Raw genomic sequence first — 19,712 nt, 5'->3', positions numbered from 1 at the left:
AAACTTTTAAATGTTTAGGACACAGTCTGTGACCCATTGGGTCATCCTTTCAGAGTAGTTCCTTAGCAGGATTCTCAGCACTTTCAACAAGGATGAAATTCCCAATGTTGATGCCATGACTTGAAAAGCTGGGTATATACTAAAAGATAGCTCCTGTTGCATGACGCTATATAGTGCAGTCAAATGACAGCACAAGCAAGGATTCATGATGTTTTGTATTATGTTGTAATCCATTATCTAGCTGTGGATGGATATTAGGTGTGCATCCCCATGTACCTCAGAGCAACCATGTAGCTTTGAACATGAAGGGTTGTAAGCTACAAAAAGAGACCCGTGGTCTCAGAAGTCTCAGGCAAAGTCTGTTAAATCAAAGAAGGGAAAAAAATGAATTGTGAAAGATTCATCTGTTTAAAAGATCATTAATCTTCTTTTGGCCTTTCAAGAATATTTATTTTCTTACAATGTTTTAATATTGTATGTGCTTTCTATTTCATTCTACAAAATAAATAAGACCATTCACCTACCCATGTTTTTGTAATGAGAGTTGACTTTTTGGGTTCTTTTATTCTAGGATCCCTACTTCCCATTTACATCTTTTAAAGGAACCATCTAGGAAAAATATCCCAGGTCTAAGAGGAAAATGCAGAGAAAACCAGACCAACTGTTGGAAATGTTTTAGTATGTTCACTTAGTTATTGTCTTGTATTTCTCTGGGTTCAGACTCAGACCTGAAAAAGGGAATAGAATAGAATGGACATAAGGAGCAAAAAGAGTCTTGCTTCAAATGTCTCTTGAAGCAGATTTGGGAATATTGCCTCCCCACCCCCACCCCAAAGAACCAATGGTGGGATAAATAATCAATAATAGTGTTAACTATTATTCAGCAATAACAATATCACAGAGATGGGGATTAGTATTATTTTTTAAAAAATGCTTGTAATGGACTAGATATCTTTCACAGAATTTGTTTGACCTTTGAAAAGCATAGTGCGTTTCTAGCAGACTTCTTGCTGAAATACTTCTTAATTTCTCTAGAGTTTTCTGAGCAGATGGCTATGTAATTGGTGTAATCACATGGACAATCCAGAATGTACTAGGGATGTAGGGAGTTAAAGCAAGGTGGAATAACTTCCTTAGCTCTTTGTATATTCTAGAAAAAGCAAGCATAACATTCACCTTCTCCATTGGATCTGGTGAATATTTCTTCAGATATCTTTTAAGTAATGAAGCAAATTTTTGAAGATCATAACCTCCCTAAAGGGAAGTTCTTTCCATGTACTTTTTTTCTGGTCTGCTTGCTGTTTTTCCAGAGACAGTTGTCAAACTCTGAACGAGTGGTAAACACCCATGGAGCAAACAAGAAAGACGCCAAGCCATTTTTATTTGCAAAGTCAAGCCCAAAGAGGATTTTTATTATGATGCGCAATACAGAATGAGAATTAGCTAAGATGAGTCAGGCAAAGCTGGAAAGGAACCACTATGAAGAAAGTAGCCAAGCCGAGGCATACTTCTGCAAAAAGGATTTGTGGCTATGCTGAAACTGCTTTCTCTTTAAGGAAGGAAGCCCATCCAATAGGTGAGTGCACTTTTCAGGAGATTCAGAAGTTTCCAGAACGCACTTTGCCGGTAGTAATGCTGCTGCCGCCGCCACTGCTGTAGCCACTGCCGCTGATGACACCACCACCACCACCGCTGCCACCACTACCGTAGGTGATTGTGGTGCTGCCTCCTCCGTAGGATGCTGTTGCAAAGAGAGAAAGCCGACGTAAAATAAACAGTAGAAGGCCTGTGTATCTCGCATACTGCAATGAAAGTTGCCTACGGCCATTCACATTCAATCCCTGCAGTGTTTCTCACTCCCTAAACAGAACAATTTCCAACTGATAGCTAATAGTCCAGTGGTACAATTCTGTTTTTGTGTATGCCCTGAATTGTGCCTATTCCTTTAACCAAGATGAAAACCAATCAAGCTTAGCACTTAGCTGCAAATGCAGCTGCCGACCCTGCCTGATTTGGTTTACAATGTTGTATGAATAAAGTCATAGTAATCTATGGATCATTTTTACCATGTTCAGTTCTTGTCTTCCAAATATAGAAAACTAGTTGGAATTAATGAGATTTAAGTTTGTCAATGAGTGTACAATAAACCTTGACACATCTCCATGATTTCAAAGAGAGCCCTGAGTATTTTACATTACATCAGCAGGGGGGCAACACAATTTTACTTGACAAGGAGTTTTGCATTGTTGTGAACCCTTCATGCAAGAACCAAACTAATTGGAAGAGGTTTCTGCACAGAAGTTGCCAAGTACAGTAGGTGCAATGCAACTTCCAAGGAAAGTTTTACTCAGACTATAGTCACTGTGAAGCACTCCTTTGAATCTTTCTATCACCCCAAAATTTGTGACTTTAACTAAAGTTTTTCTTACCATCTTTTGGAGACCAACCTGGGAGTCTGTAAAGGAAAAAAAAGGAACAGGATTGTTAGAGAGAGGACAAAGGCAGTCCTGGATTAGTCATTAAACAAAATAAGTATGTGCTTAGGGCGCCAAGGTAAAGGGGACACCATGGATTTCTTCTCCCCCCCCCAGCTATTATGCCAGTAACATTTTGACAGCCACATTTAACATAAATCTAAACTAATTTTCAGTTTTAGTGTTATTGAATCTTAATGTCAGCTAAGCAATGGGAAGGCTGAGGAGCTCTACTATTGGTTACATCAGTTTATGGCATCAGTTGGCCTCTGTCTGGCCTTGAGGAAAGAACTTTGTCCTGGCCTTAAGGAACAGCTGTGAAGTGCCACTGAGATTGCTAACCTTGTAACCTGCTAATCTTTCTGACATTCTAAGTGACATGGCAAATGGAGAGGGTTTCTTTTTAGACTGTCAATGTGCCCCAAGTCTGTGTTGATTCATGGTGACTGACTAGGCCGGGGGTAGGCAACCTCGGCTCTTTTATGACTCATGGACTTCAACTCCCAGAATTCCTGAGCCAGCTTGGCTGGCTCAGGAATTCTGGGAGTTGAAGTCCATGAGTCATAAAAGAGCCGAGGTTGCCTACCCCTGGACTAGGCTGTTTCCTCCCAACATTTTCAGAAGTGATTTGCCCTTGCCTTTTTCCTAGGGATAAGATAAATGGACTGGCCCAAGGTTTCCCAGGTGGCTTTGTGTTTAAGATAAAACTAGAACTCACAGTCTCACTGTTTCTAGCCTTAAACTAAACACCAAACTATCTTGTTATTTGATTAGTATATCTATATTTTCAAAGTTTACTAACTGAAGCAGATTCTTCATATTGCAGTCCTCAGCACTGTTTATCATGATTATTTTGAATTAAATCCATAATTGAATGAAACTTATTAAAATGAGACATCAGTTATATAGAGTATTAGCCAAAGTGGAAATCTCTCAAAAAGTAACTTTTACTATATTTGATTGAAATACAAATTCTAAATAACAAAATAAATGCACCAAACCAGATGGAAGTGAAATAGTTTAAATTCCATCTTTTCATTTTTCTGCACCTACTTGTACCTAAGGAATATGTAAAGCAGCTAAGAAATGGATAACAAAATCCAGTTCAAGAAGGTACTGCAGTTCAGAATTCATACTATATAAAAATGTGTCCTTTTTATTGTTGCAGAATAAAGATAAAATCTAAATATTAGAACATTTAGAAAATAAAGAAGTTTATCCAAACCCTGGCACTCTCTAGGTTTAGAAAGGCAAGCTGGCAATTTCTTGTTACCTATGGTAAAGATTTTTTGATTGACTGACTGATTGATTGATTAGTCTGAATTCAAGAAGGCATTTTTCTCAAGTGCAATATGGGCAGCAGACTAAGAGTATTGCTTCCATAGTCAAGTGTGATGAGCTATTGAAAACCTCGTCACTTTCAATAATTTTTTTACATTACTAAGTTGTTTTCATTGTGAGTTAGTTACATACTTTGAGTCCTGGCCCTCCAACAGGTTTCGATAAGTGGCAATCTCCTGTTCCAGCCGTGTTTTGATATCCATGAGCATCCTGTATTCATGATTCTGGCGCTCCATATCATTTCTTAACTCAGCCAGCTGTTCTTCTACACCAGTGATTAGGTTCTGGAGTTGTGCTAGCTGAGCACAGTACCGTCCTTCTGTGTCTGCTAAATTGGATTCCAAGCCAGCTTTCTAATAAGGGAGAAAAATAAGAGGATATAGAAATCTGAACGGCTACCAACACTGAATTGCAGAATCTGATCTCCATCATAAAACAGCTTGATTCCACTTCTAAGAACTTGAATAATACTCATTGGCACCAGTAGGTTATTAAATGGGGACAGATAGTGCTACTGTATCTTGCAATTATTTCCATCTAACTTGAGATACTTTAGAAGCTAGATTTTTTAATGGACAGACAGGATAGATAAATCTTGCAACTTCACTGTCCCTCAATTTTTCATTTTTTCTAAACTACTTATTTCTTTCAGTTTCCTGTTTTCCCATTTGGATCATCCCATTTCTATGCTCATTTGAGACTTTTGCTTTTAAAATTCTCAGTAAAATGTGTATGCAATTTAACATATTTATCCTAACATTATTTGTTACATTATTTTCGAAAATGTAAGTATTTATTTGATATACATATTTTAAATTTTGCATTGTAAAATTCAGAGAAATGTGAATTTCAGTGGAGAGCTGAATTTTGATTTACTTATTGTTTGGAAATGAAAAGCTACAAAAATACTACCTAATTTGAGCAAAGCAACATACCATGCTAAGATGGGATTGCAGCTCAATCTCCAAATTCTGTATTGTACGTCTTAGTTCTGAAATCTCAGTCTTGCTTGTCTGTAGTTGTTCAGTGTGGGTAGCAACTTCACGATTCAGTTCTTCGGTCTGGGTACAAGAAGGATTAAAATAAAATAAAATATATTGAATAATGTTGCAAGGCTTTGACTAGCATATGTCTAATTAATTCCTAGTAGAGTCAAATATACATAATTAGGAACATTCACAGACTTACAGTATAATCTGAAACATGTTTGTACAGGGATATAGAAATAATTCTATCCCATATATGTTACATGGAAGCTGTAACTCAACATATATCTGGAATAATATATATAAGGGGATATCCTGAATTTCCCCATTACTTCTACTGTTTTGTTTGGTTTTTTTTGCAGGAAAAAAGGAGAGAGGAAGAATGTTCTGTATTTTTTTATTTAATAGAATAAAGAACCTTCTGAATGAAAATCCCAGGATGTTGTGAAAAGACAGACTATTTCCGGAAAGGCAGCATACCTTGGTAAAGAACCAGGCCTCAGCATCTCTGCGGTTCTTCTCAGCCATTTGTTCATATTGTTCTCGCATGTCAGCCAAAATTTTAGTGAGATCAACTCCAGGTGCAGCATCCATCTCAACGCTGACCTTTCCAGTTAGCTGAGTACTGTATTCTTTCATTAACTTTAGGGGGTGGGGAGGCAAAATAGGCAGAAAATTAGTTTTCCCTCCACGTAGTACCTTTTTTCAGCTATCTGCAAGCAGCAGCTGTGTCCCTGAACACTTTAATGCTTAGAGTAATCTTCTGATGAGCAACAGTAATCAACATTATCGATTGTTCTATATATTTTTGTTAGGCTTAAAGGCCAACTGGCATTTCTAGTAGCCATCAAGAGCTGGTTTCCTACTCCCAACTCTAGAAAAAGAAAATAATAATATTCAATTCCGCCCCCCCCCCCGCCCCCCATCTTTCCCAGTGAAGAGATTTTTTTGGGAGAGAAATGACAGGCAGGCTCTATATTTATGTGAATGCTGGCTTCCAGCAGCCCAGTCCAACAATTCACATAGGTGCCATCTTACTATAAGATGGAACCTGGTACCATTTGAAGAGGCACAACCTCTATTTATGTAAAGAAGCTGAATGCAATGTGTTGCCTCCTATCGAGTGTCATCCTAGAATTCATCCAAAATTGTTATCTTACTGTGTTGAATTAATGATTTGAAGACATCAATCAGATTTCATTTCTGCCTTAGTCCTACCCATATTTTTGTCTTGGCCCCATCCAGCTTTTTAAAAATGCAGCCATCAGCCATCTGCTGATCAACTTTTTTATACAGAACTCATGAAACAGTAAGAGTCTACCTATGGATGTGATGGATAATTTTATGCTGTCTTCTCATGTGACTGACATGCTCTTCTCCTTTTCCTTTCCCCAGTTACCCACCTCCTCATGGTTCTTCTTGAGGTAGGCCAGATCTTCCTTTTTCTCTTCAATTTGCATTTCCATGTCAGATTTAAACAGAGTTAGTTCATCCAGGACTCTACGCAGACCATTGATGTCACTCTCAACACCCTGGCGGAGATGCAGCTCATTCTCATACCTGACAACATTCAAGGAAAAAAGTTCAAGAACTCCAAATAGGAACAAAACACCTTGCAGCTAAAAAGTCTTTCACACGTTTTGCTATCTCTATGTATTGAAACATACAATTTTTCAAGCACTTTTCCATTTTTTTTCTCCCTCTCTTCACTAGAATGTTTTTTTTAAGGAGATCACATACCTACTTTATAAAAGACAGTATTATGTTTGAGGGACTACCCAGTGTGATTCCATTTTGAAGGTTGTGATATTGCTGATCAGCAGCTGGAACTTGTATGCTTAACAGACATACAAACCATCTCCCATTTGACCCATTAAGATGAAATAGTTTCAACAACTATCTAAGTTATTAAATTTGCATCATACATATAACTCAGCATTTGAATGCTCTATGCAGATTAGCATTTCTATCTGTACTCTTTCCCCCTTATTTGTGACAGTGGATTAGAAGCTATCTTACTTTTATTCTGTTAATGTTTTAAGCTCAATGAAACTCATCAATTGCTACATATCTTAGATTTGAGAGAGAATGTTCTTTTCAAGGGCCCCTGCATGCTTAACTATCCATTCCCACACCACCATTTTTCTTTACTACTATTGCTATGCTTTTTTCACATAACAATGAGAAAGCCTTTTCTCTTCTTTTCTTCTTATCCATCATTGTTTGCTCAAGGCCATCAACCAGCTAATATATATTCCAGCCTTGGATAGGGCTAACTCATGGAGACATAGACTTGTATATACAGTTTCAAAGGGGATCTGGTTCACTTTTATCTGAATTTTTCTATTATCTTTTTCTTCCTTTCTTCAGCTCAGAAAGAGTCTTTGGGGAATAGAAAAATAAGTGGAGAAAAAACTCACTTCAGTCTGAAGTCATCAGCAGCCAGTCTAGCATTATCAATCTCCAAAATAATCCTAGAATTGTCAATCGTACTGTCATTAATCTACCAAAGAAGAGAGAAGACAGGGAAAAAATATGAATATAGGAAGAATTTTTAGTCCTTGAAGATGTTTAGCTTAGTCATTAAAACATGTGGAGGGGTTAGGCAATTTATATACAATTTCTCCTTTAGCTGTCTAGTGTAGGAGGCATTGAGATGGCTTTGGAGAAGATGTTCAGAAACTGTCATAACAGCAAAAGATGTTGAAGCATGTGTTAAACTATGATTCCACGGGTATAAGAAAGAGGGAAGATAAATTATCAGCAGACTTGCAAGGTTGTTTTTACAACCTATGTCAATAAAGTACAGTTTTAGGCTTCCTATGCAGCCAGTTTCATGATCTGGACTATCTCTTAGGGCCGACAATTAGGGTTTTCCCAGTACTAGTCAGTCTTCCTGGATAACTGAAAGTTTTAGGTTAGTGTAATCTGATTTTGCAGTGCATTATGGGTTTGCCCGGAATCATATTCAGTCAGCCAGTGGAAGCTTTGCCTCCATCATTACTATATGAAGTCTTTTATAGCAACTGTCTGTAAAAATTTTTTTGACGTATGGCTAAGAAGAGTTCTCTGTACTGTACCAATATGTTTAGGTAAGCAATGTTAATCCTAAATATCAAAATAAAAAACAGAAAAGCATGACTGGAATAATGTAGGTGGTGCTGAGGTATTGACTGGAATATTCCTTAGCATCACTTCCAGTCATCCAGATATACATATTGGATAGGATTCTGTTCTTGGTAAGAACTTAAGCAATCCTCTAGGTAACTTTGACATGTTGTGATAATCTGGCATTGTAGCTTAGTTAATATAAATATATTATCTAAGTGTGTCCTTCCTGGCTAATAAAGTATAAATATTTTTATATTGATTCTTTACATGTAGCTTATTACATATTTATGCTAGATATTAATTATGGTCTTAGTGCTATAAAATGTTTTTCTTGGATCTAGAAAATGCAAGTATAGTTTCTACATTAAAATTTAATATGGATTTAATAGGAAGAGCAGAATAAAAAAAATGTTTAACATTTTAAAGACAAATATGAATTGTATGAACTACGTATGTATCAGTTTTGACTTTCCACGTTTACCCTACTGTATAGAGTGATGTGGAAAAGATCATATGTATTTCTTAAACTTGGCGACCTTAAGGTATGTGGACCAACTCCCAGAATTCATCACAAATTCATCTATCTGAATTATGTTTGGCCAAAATAAATTTACTTACTAAATATTGGCTTGATCTTTTTAACAAATCATATTAAAATTCAGCCATCATTTGCCATTTTTCATTAACATAACTAGTTAATTTACCTAAGATAGGAACAAACATTTCCAAACCATTCATTGTAGGCAAAAAAAGGACTAAGGGGGAGGGGGAGCAAGAAGAGACATGGGATTCTGTGATTCATCAAGGATACATTCTGAAATCAGTTGGGACTTAGCATTTTGATTCTAAGTCAGTCAAAAATAGGGATATTCATGTTTGCTTCTGGTGGATTCATTATACCCTGTATTTCCCAGTTCTCTCTTTTCTAAATGGAAAGAACATGTCATAGAAACACTGATTGAAGATGAATGATAACAGGTTTAGCTATTTCTTCACATAGCAAAGACCTGTACAGGTGCTAAATAACAAAGTGCAAACTTTTTACATCAGGGAAGGTTTGCATTGATTTTAGTGGAATTTTATCCTTAGGCAAAACAGAAAAGACAAGAACCCTAATTTCTTTGCCTTGAATAGTGCAAGAAGTAGCATCAGTCATTGACATTTGGGAGAAATGGTATCCATTGTGATGCAAATCTGAATTGCAACCAAGCAATAAATACCATACAAACTGATGCTATAATTTAATTGTTGGTTTTTATTAATATGTATTATTTTAACTGCCTAGGGAAATTACAGAAAAGCAATACAATATATGTGTTTCTGTGTGTGCATGTATATGCACAAACACAACACACACAGATACACATGCACATATATACATACAAAGATCAAGGGAGAGAGAGAAAGAGACAGACATATATACATAGATACAAAGGTGTTTCCTTGATCTATTTTTGTTTAAAATCACAATCTGAAAGCATAAGTTATCATACAGAATATGAAAATAATCATAGTTGTACTTTAGAATAAAGGATAAAAGTATGAAGGAGGAGGAGGAGGAGGAGGTGGTGGTGGTGGAGGAGGAGGAGGAGGGGAAACTTTCAAACTTGATCTGTTAACATCAATGTAATTCTTTGTTCAGAATCCTACCTTGTCACGGATATCCGAAATTATCTTGTAATAATTGCTGTAGTCCTTGGCTGGGCTAGTGGGTCCCTGCTTTTGATGCCAGTCTCGGATCTTGATCTCTAACTCAGTGTTTGCCTCCTCTAGGGCTCGCACCTTATCCAAGTAATTTGCCAGGCGGTCATTGAGATTTTGCATGGTGATCTTCTCATTGCCAGACAGAAGGCCTCCATCACCGCCACCACCACCAACCACAAAGTCGAGGCCACCACCATAGCCTCCACCAACTCCACCACCATAGCCTCCACCAACTCCACTACCATAGCCTCCACCAACTCCACCACCAAAGCAGCTTCCATAGCCAGCTCCACCTCCAGAAACATATCCACAACCACCTCCTAAGCCACTTCCATATCCATAACCGCCTCCATATCCTGAACCAGAAGATACAAACCTAGCTGAAGAGGCAGATACACGGCCACCAGCTCCCCCATGGATACTGGATGGTCCAAGACGGACAGAAGCCACACGGCCAGAACCGCCACCACCACCACCACCATAAGAAGAAGCGGAGCTTTGGTAATAGTATGTAGACATCGTGAAAGAAAGTTCAGATGCAAGACTGTTACTCGGCTTGGTTTAGAGTGAAGAAGCTAGCAACTGCAGTGTTGCCTTCCTACATTTATAGTCACAGAGGTGTGCTCTGTTGCATTACCCTAGTATATTCTGCCAAGACACACCCTTTTGGGAGAGGCTTAGTGGAATAATCTGCTTGTTTTGAAATGTAACAGTTCCTATTTGTATTGTATTTTGGAGTCTGGATGGCTTTTCCTTAAAGTCTTATATGCCCTTGAGTGTTCTTGCATTGGATAAACCAGCATTACTCCTTAATCCAGAATTCATACTTTATAGTTATTACTGTTTCAGTTCTGTTCTACTTGACTCCAGTAAAGCATGTTCGTGTTTGCAACCTTCCGTCTCGCTTATTGCCTGCAAAGAACCGGCTACACAACAATTCCCATATCCAAACTGGGGAGTTCATATAGAGAATAAGAGAGAATAAAGGACACACGCAAATCTGATCCTGAGAAAGCTTTGGAAGATCAGTTCTTGCACTGGTTGGAATGAAATGTTCCTTTGGATGTGTAAAAAAGTACATGGCTTCAATCCTAGGCAGGCTGACCTAAAAATAATTGTGAATTAAATATGCAGATTACTCAGCTGAATGCTTGACTTTGAGAAATTTTCTTTAAACTTGACTTTGAGCATGTGTGGAGTAATTTTCCTTCTTCTTTAAAAGATTCATCAGGAACTTTACAACTTTCTGATTCTGAGATATCCAAGCCTACTTTACCCTTCACTCCATTTTAATTATTTATAAACTCTGATATTAATGGTAGTATTGGGCAAAGTTTTTTTTAACAAAACTTTTCTCCTGTGATAATAAATTATCTCACTTATGGATGCATTTTCAATTGCACTTCAGTTGCATAGATAAGAGAGAAAGAGACAAATAATAGGGAGTTTTTCTCTTAATCAAGAACTGTATATGCTGACCAAGCAACATTCGTTAAAAACAGGAATGAAGACTGAATTGCAGATATGTATGTTACAGGCAGCCAAAAGAAAAGATGGAAGCGCTGTGTCCTGAGACTAGAAACTAAGCTCAGACATTCTTTCTTAGGAACTGGTTTACCCCCAATAGCCTCTCTGTGTGGTGGGAAAAGTAGTCCCTGCAGCCTCTGAAAGAAATTACAGTATTGCATTGTCAGGTTGGAAAAACATGCTTCAAATGAAATTGGCTTTGAGCCATGGAATATCAGCAGATCTGCCAGGGGAATGACTGATATTTGCAAGCATCTTTTGCCAGATCTATATATCACTACGGATTTGGAACTTGAAGAAGCAAGTTTAGACAAGTCCTGTGTGATTATGAAAAAAATTCCAAGAGGTTTATTGAATGTGATTAATGGTTAATCCTAAACTTCATCTTATTGCTAGCCAGTTCTTCATTAATGGTAATTCTGTTGTTTGGCTCATTTTGAAACTAGCTAAGGATATTATGACTGGATTCACACATCAATTATTTATTGAAAAAAATACAGTTGCTTAGATATGTCAACAGACTGAGCCATAAACCATCTTTTACAAACCACAAACTTTGTGATTTCAAAACCCACTAAGCAAAAATTGGATCTTGATGGTTTTTTTGCCAACCAAAAAGTTTTTACCAACTAAAGAGTATCACATTATGCTTATTTTTTATTTTTACATTTTGTTGTCTCTTGTTTCACTGCCTCCCCCACCAAACAGATTAGAATAATCAGTTCATTAAGAATTACCTCTGTATATTTATATATCCACACAATAATCACAAAGATACTGCTTCAGTTGATAATATCTGCAGCAGGCAACAAAATATTTCCCATGAAATTTTAACATTAGTGGTGGACAAAAAAAGAGCAAGAGTCACAAAATCAAACTTATTTTAAAAACGTCCCTGATAGGTGAAATATATGTGTTAGTGTGATTACATCAAAATTGAGAAAATATATGAGATAAATAAGTATAAATATGGTATAATATGACTAGATTATGGGTGAATGGGATAGAAAAATTGCCTTTCACACAGTGGTTATGGAAAATGCATAGAGCAGCCACAGAAGATAAATCCCAACATCAGGAAGCAAATTCTGTCCCTTCCATAATTTCACAATGAAACACAAATTTTGAAATTATTATGCTTAAAAACTGAGGCTGAGTCCAATGTTTATAAATCAGGTCTGCATATGTGTGGGACTACAATTCTCATTTTTCAAAGCCATCATCATTAGCCAAGATATTATTTTGTCCAAGTATTTCCATTTAGCAGGCATGACTAAAAAGAGTAGTTTATGATGTTTCTGTCTAACAAAAAGTAAGAAGCGAATTTTCCATGATAGTTCTTCCTCCCTTTACAAAAATTATACCTTAAGGAGGCACAATTTCCTTTGGTGCAATAATTCCAGAAGGTAGGTGTGTTTGTGTGTGTGTGTGTGTGCGCGCACGCATTTATTTTATTTATTAAATTTATATGCCACCCATCCCACCATGAAGTGACTCTGGACAACTTACAAACACATGCATGTGTGTAAAGTTAAACTATTACCCTGCAATTTAATATTTTTTTTCAATCATGTCAATATTTACCTTCATGCCAAACTGATCGTTAGTGCTACATTCAGAAGGCATTGAAAGAATAGTCTTACCTGGTGCAAAGTTCAAGCATCTTTAGAAGATGGAAAAACCAGAAATATTGAAATTCCCATCAGATGTCAGCATTCGGGCAGCAAACCAAAGCATTTTGTATATAATGCATGGCATTGTTTCCTGGGAATGCCTTAAAACATATCCATTAACAAATGTACATTTCAATCTATAACCGGATTCTTTTTAGTCTTCCTCTTTGATGATATATTTCTTTTTAACAACAACAGCAGCAATAATGAATGTTCTTAGCCCTGAAGGAACCAGAAAGCAGGCTGTTGTTTTTGCTGCAGAAGATTAAATAGGCAACTCCATCAGTGCCGTTTTGACTATACAGTAGCTGTCCACTTTGCATCACATTGATGAAAATGAATAATTTAAAATGCATCTTACTTTTTTCAAGAGATGTCCTGTTGCTGAATCTTTATGGGGCATAAATAAAGCAACATGTTTTCTCAGTGGCAATCTCTGTTCTTTGGAACATTTTTTTCATTGGAGGAAGAGATAGCAAAGCCAGTTTAATCTTATTTAAGCACTACATGAAGTTAGCTTGGGTGATTCAAGACAGAAAATAAGCTGTGGTTTATTGAAGAATAATTGAAAAATAAGAATGATCATTCATTAGAAAATGATGAAAATTACCATTGAATGAAAATTATTCTTAGGAATGTAATGTAATGTTCAGTGTAGATTGAGCAAATGATCAGGATTTAATATCACTTTGCTTTTTTGTGTATTACAATATTGTCATAATGACACAGCTCATAACTTCAGGTTAGCCCCAATACATTGTGTTTAGATTTCACTGATTAATTTTATGTTCAGCTTCTCTCTCTGTTACAGCTAATAAATTGTTTTTAGATTTCACTGATTAATTTTGTGTTCAGCTTCTCTCTGTGTGACAGCTAATAGATTGTGACACCAGAAATTTAATCTATACCTAAATATCTTTTGTTCTGAATTTAATCAGTTCAGAATTACTTAGTCTCTTAATTATGATATCAGTGTCTCATACTCTGTTGTGCAACTTTTGTTGGGTGGTGACTATAATAAATTAGATTTGTTGATTGACTGGTTGGTTTGAAAAAGAACTATTATAAAATAATCCCTAACACTATTTGAATGAAAACTATTAATATTAAATATAAAGAAAAAAATTCAGCATTCTATCAATGTTTCTAAGACCTTTGTTCTTTGGAGCATCAGAATAATTCAAACCATCTGCAGATTAAAATTGGAAACAATATTGTTCCACTCAAAATGACCAGTGCATACAATATAGTTCAGCTTGCCCAGTCTGGTATCTTAAAATATTTTGAATGATACATTCTATTATTCCCTGGAACTGTGGCACAGATTTTTCTTAATTAAAAGTACTCTGAAAGTGAACACTAGATTATAAAATTATACTGGCTCAAAATGATGACATTTGTAATCATAACTGGAAGTTAGTACATCAGAAAAGGCAGATGAATTTTCCTCCCAGGCTTGAAAACAATGTCCACTAAACTTTAATTCATGGATATTTACTTCCAACATCCCGTTTTCCCATTTATCTATTCACTGGTTGGGACTGGACTTTCTAAGAATAATTTTGCTTTTAGGATGCTGGTTTAGGATAGGAGAGACAGGCCATGGTCTAATAGAGCAATTGCACTCAAATAAGCAGGGAGTTAATAAACTACCCATACTGGCTCTATGCCTATGTCTTGCAGAGGAGAGGCAGGATTTGAAAGTTTGTTGCTAATAAGTCTGTGCAAATCATTGTGAATTTAGGCCTTCAAGTACTTAGACAATGCTGATAAATTCTCTGTGAGTTACTTAAAACAAATTTTAAAAACCCATCATTTGTATAGTTCATCTTCCCTCACATATACAATATTGATTGTTTTGGAAAGAAAGGATTAAAGCTTTATTATTATTGATCATTGCACTGTCAGATTGAGTTTGGCATTTTTGTATACTTATCAAGTCCTTACCAAGGATCTGGGATAGGCAGATCTGGATGTTTGATGGAGTTAGAGATATCATCGCAGGATGGAAGCTTTCCCCAGAAAAGCTGCCTTTTGCAATTGACTGATGGCAAATTTGTCAATGCCAATGGTGTTCAAGTGGTATTCCAGTTGTTTTAGGATTGCACCCAAGGCGCCTATTACTATTGGTACTACCCTTGCTTGCCTTTGCCACAGTCTTTCTATTTCTATTTGTAGGTCTTTGTATTTTGTTATCTTCTCCAGTTCTTTCCCGTCTATTCTGCTGTCTCCAGGCACTGCCACATCCACTATCCAGACTTTTTTGTCATTCTTATCAACAGTTGTTAAGTCCGGGGTGTTATGTTGCAGGTGTTTGTCTGTTTGAATTCTGAAGTCCCAGAACAGTTTAACTTTATCATTTTCTATGACTTTCTCTATTTTATGATCCCACCAGTTCTTGCTTACAGGCAAATGATATTTCTTGCAGATCTTCCAATGCACCATTGTTGCTACTTTGTCATGTCTCTGCTTGTAGTCAGTCTGTGCAATCTTCTTGCAGCACCTTACCAGGTGGTCCATTGTTTCTTCAGCTTCTTTGCATAGGTGGCACTTACTGTCTTTTGCTATCTTCTCAATTTTGACTTTGTATGCATTTGTCCTTAAGACTTGGTCTTGTGCAGCCAGAATTAGTCCTTCAGTCTCTTTCTTCAACTTTCCTGCTCTTAGCCATTGCCAGGTCTTGTTATTATCTGCTTTCCCAGCTATTTTTTTTAATGTACTGGCCATGTACTGCTTTGTCTTCCCATGCCTCTATTCTGTTTTTCATTTGGTCTTTCTTGTAGACCAGTTTGGTCTCTCCAGTAGTCAGTAAGCCTTCCTGATATACTAATTTCAATGCATCTTCATCATTTTCCTTCAGATATTCTTCCAAAGCCATTTTTTCTTCTTCAACCATCTGATGTACTTGCAGCATTCCACGTCCACCTATTTGCCTTGGTGGATAGAGTCTGTCAATGTCACTGTGTGGATGAAGGGCATGATTCATTGTTAGTATTTTTCTGGTCTTCCTATCCATTGCTTTTAGTTCTGCTTGAGTCCAGTCCACTATTCCAGTTGTGTATCTAATGACTGGAATTGCCCAGGTGTTGATTGCCTTCACGGTATTTCCTCCATTGAGTTTGGACTTTAAGATCTTCTTCACTCTCTTGATGTATTCACCTCTAATCTTTTTCTTGACTTCAGTGTGCTTGATGTTGTCAGCTTGAAGGATACCCAAGTATTTGTAGAAATCTTCCTCATCCAGACTCTTAATGTTATTTTCATGGGGCATCTTGATTCCTTCAGTTTTCACTATTTTTCCTTGTTTGAGAGTAAGTGTGGCACATTTGTCCAAGCCAAACTCCATTGCAATATCTTGGCTATATATACGGACAGTGTTCAGTGGTGATTCTATTTCAGATTATGTTTTTCCATACAACTTCAGATCATCCATGTAAAGGAGGTAGGATAGTCTGGCAGACGTTTTTGATGTTTGATAGCCATGTCCTGAGTTATTCAGTATTGTTGACAGAGGAAACAGCGCAATAACAAATAGTAGTGGTGATAATGAATCTCCTTGAAATACTCCTCTCTTGATATTAACCTCTCCCAGTCTTTCACCATTGACCTGCAACTGTGTCTTCCATTGTGCCATCAATCTTTGCACAAATTTGTTGATGTTTCTACTGACTCCTGTTATTTCTAGGCACTTGATTATCCAGTCATGTGGGAGAGTCAAATGCCTTTTTGTAGTCAATCCATGCCACATTCAGGTTGGTCTTCCTTTTCTTACAGTTTTCCATGACCATTTTGTCTATTAGGAGTTGATCTTTTGTTCCTCTGCTATTGAGGCGGTTTCCTTTCTGCTCGGGTGGAAAAAGATTGTTTTTAACTAGATGCTGTTGTACTGCATCAGCTGCCACACCAGTTAGCAATTTGAAAGTTGTTGGTAAGCATGAACTGCTTGGCAATGAGTGGGTTTATAACAGATGTTTCAACCAAAACCCATGCAGTTCATCTTCACCTGGTGCTGACCAATTTTTGATCTTCCTTGCTTTTTTCCCCCTACCATTTTTGTTGTTATTACTAGTTGTTTCATTTCAACTTCTGTTTTATTTGTATCCACCTCTTTTAACCAAGCTGCATCCTTGTTTTTTAATTATGATTATGATTATGATTATGATTATGATTATGATTATGATTATGATTATGATTATGATTATGATTATGATTATGATTATGATTATGATTATGATTATGATTATGGTTATGGTTATGGTTATGGTGATGGTTATGGTGATGGTTATGGTTATGATTATTATATCTTCATTTTGATTCACAGTCTGGGACCTTGGATAAGTATATAGGCAGTTCTGAGTAGGTAGCTTTTTGCAAAGTCAGAATATTCAGATCTAATAATTTTTGAATTTCCTTATAATCTAGGCAGCCCTTTGGATTTTGCTCCAAGGGTTCCTATTACTATTGGTACAACCATTCATTTCTTCCTCCAGAATTGTTCAACTTCAATTTACAAATCACAATATTTTGTTATGTTTTTCAGCTGTTTCTCTTCAATTTGTGCATCACCTGGTATTGCAATTATTATTACTACTATTTGTAGTAGTAGTAATAATAATAATATACATGTAATCAAATGAAACTTTTATATAGTTTTCTCCAAAATATATATTTGATATGAATGTTCCTCAAACGTATGTATTTCTATGAGAGAAAAATCTGGAGCTGAGTAGATACTATTATTTGTTCTATGATAGCTTTCATTTTAGGAATACTGTATTTGTTATTTCATGTGAAAATAAATCTGTGATAGATTTCTTTTACATTCCTAGGCACTGAAAAGGAAAGATGATAGAGTGAAAGGGATTGGAGATAAGAAAATCTAAATGTCATTGAACTGTTCTCTCTTTTGAGCGTGTAAGAAGTATTTCCAGTAAACACTAATACTCTTGAATCTTCTTGAACCTCTATACTGGATGTTTAATTTTCTTTCCAGGATTGCTGGTGTTTGTCACTGTTCACTGTCTTGCTACATTTACAGTAGATGCAATCCCTGTCTCCTCCTTTCTTCCCAGATCCTTTTCTAACATCGTCTAGATTTTATCTCACATTGAATTGTGACATATTTCTAGTAAGTGGATGTGCTACAGCATGATTTCACTGTTGCTAGGTGATTGTGCAGGTTTTGCTAACATTGTTTTAAATAATGCATCTCCTTTCCTAACTTTGATGAGCCATATAAACAATATTCTTGACTTTATTCAAAATTTTGACATAGATCAACTTTTGATCTTGGCAAACTGGGCCTAAATTCTTCCTTTCATTGATGGAGTTTTACAAGGTTTGGAGAGGAGAGGAAAAGCAGGATTTGGCTTGCCCTGGCATTTAACTCTCAGATCGTTTTTTAGTGCCAAGGGACAGCCCTGGGACATATGAAATGATTAATCAAGGAAAAGCTCTCACAGTAGGGATGGGCAATTCTGTCAATTTTGCCTGATTTCTCATGTATCACTCTCAAGTCTTGTTGGTTATTTTGTTTAGGAGATCAAGATGACAAAGTATAATATTATTCTTGATCACATAGTCCTGTTCTTTTCTAAAGGTGCATTGGTGAAGAATATGTGAGCACTTTTCTTAATACACAACCTTTTTGAAAGCAATGTTTAAACAAGAAAATGCATTTTAAACTATTCTTGGTTCTAATGAATGCATCTCCTTTTTTGGGGGGGGGGTTGTTTCCTGTGTAGTGTTCTGGAAGCAGGGATGGAGACGTGATCAGGCATCCAGGTTTCTTCTGGAAACATTAAAGAAGTCCGAATTTTTTATAGTCACATAACAATTCTGACAAATCCAATTTCATATTCATCTTCATTCACAGATCTTCACCTTGGTTTACTTAACATTCGGACTAGACTTTAATAGCTTTTCTAGAGAAGTTTTAGGGAAAGTCCACAGAGTGAGACTCTCTCTGAAGGATTTTTTTCTTGTTTTGTAATATACTTTCTTGGGTGTGTGCATTGTTGCATTGTTTTATGGCAGGGATGACAATCCTTTTATATAGGCAGCCATATAAATTGAATAAATGAACTTTAAGGATGGAAACAATTAAATGTGGCTATCTTAAGCCTGATCACATTCACATTTTCAAAAAAAAACACTGCAAAAGATCCCTTGGCTTTGTTTGAGACAATTATGAGAAGCAGTTCTTACTAGCCATCTTTCTGTAACAAAACCTAATGGAAAAGATATTACTGGGGACCTTTAAAACGTCTGTCAAAATGTTCAAGCAAGCTCAAGTTCATACTAGTCCAGAAACCTTGCAATTTAACTATTGAGAAGCAAGTCAACAATTTTATATCAAGTCAAAATCCCTTCCACAGTTTGATCTCTCTCTCTCTCTCTCTCTCTCTCTCTCTCTCTCTCTCTCTCTCTCTCTCTCTCTCTCTCTCTCTCTCTCTCTCTCTCTCGTGTGTTGTGTGTGTGTGTGTGTCCCTAATTCCATTTCAAAGCCCTCCCCCTCACCAAACCCCCAAAATTGTTCAAGGGAAAGCCTTTTCTCTGATTTTGCATTTCTCATCTGCTCCAGTTTCACTGCTCCCAATCTCAAGTATCCATCAGCCGTCTCTGGGCAGCTCATCCAATATTCCCTTTATTCTTAAAGTACACTCCCCAATTCTTTTCATGCTTTTATCCAGCCTTTTGCTTAATCATATTCACTGCATATCTTGCAAAAATAAATTAGACAATGGGCTAGATCTAATGACCTATCTTTGGCAGGATGAGAACATCATTCTCATTTTCTGCAGTCAATTTACATCAAAGAAATTGTTGCAAGAATAGCTCCACCTATGATAGAATCATGATTCGCCAGATCTTAAAAAAATATTAACAGTGGCTTA

The 19,712-nt window shown here is 36.6% G+C and overlaps 1 protein-coding gene across 1 annotated transcript; it reads right to left on the bottom strand.

Annotated features, from left to right (window-relative positions):
- Positions 1-1,298: 1,298 nt before the first annotated feature.
- LOC308677533 (keratin, type I cytoskeletal 19-like) lies at positions 1,299-10,396 on the bottom strand. The gene is made up of 8 exons (XM_081344014.1): positions 9,563-10,396; positions 7,222-7,304; positions 6,205-6,361; positions 5,282-5,443; positions 4,751-4,876; positions 3,948-4,168; positions 2,430-2,455; positions 1,299-1,741 (listed from the first exon to the last, which is right to left on the bottom strand). The coding sequence occupies exons 1-8, from the start codon at positions 10,133-10,135 to the stop codon at positions 1,599-1,601; spliced, it is 1,491 nt and encodes a 496-aa protein (XP_081200140.1). The 5' UTR covers positions 10,136-10,396; the 3' UTR covers positions 1,299-1,598.
- Between the last annotated feature and the right edge of the window lie 9,316 nt (positions 10,397-19,712).

Source organism: Vipera berus (genome assembly GCF_964194415.1).
Source record: "Vipera berus genome assembly, chromosome: Z".
NCBI classification, from domain to species: Eukaryota; Metazoa; Chordata; class Lepidosauria; order Squamata; family Viperidae; genus Vipera; species Vipera berus.
Note: the sequence above shows the minus strand (reverse complement) of the source record. Positions and strands in the feature narration are given on the sequence as shown.

What these genes read in the sequence shown, in the direction of transcription:
- LOC308677533 (XM_081344014.1), bottom strand. Translation starts at nt 10,135, where the DNA reads ATGTCTACATACTATTACCAAAGCTCCGCTTCTTCTTATGGTGGTGGT. An exon ending in TTTCGGATATCCGTGACAAG is followed by an intron (nt 7,305 to 9,562) that starts GTAGGATTCTGA and finishes CTTCTTTGGTAG; the next exon opens with ATTAATGACAGTACGATTGA. An exon ending in TGCAATCCCATCTTAGCATG is followed by an intron (nt 4,169 to 4,750) that starts GTATGTTGCTTT and finishes CTCCCTTATTAG; the next exon opens with AAAGCTGGCTTGGAATCCAA.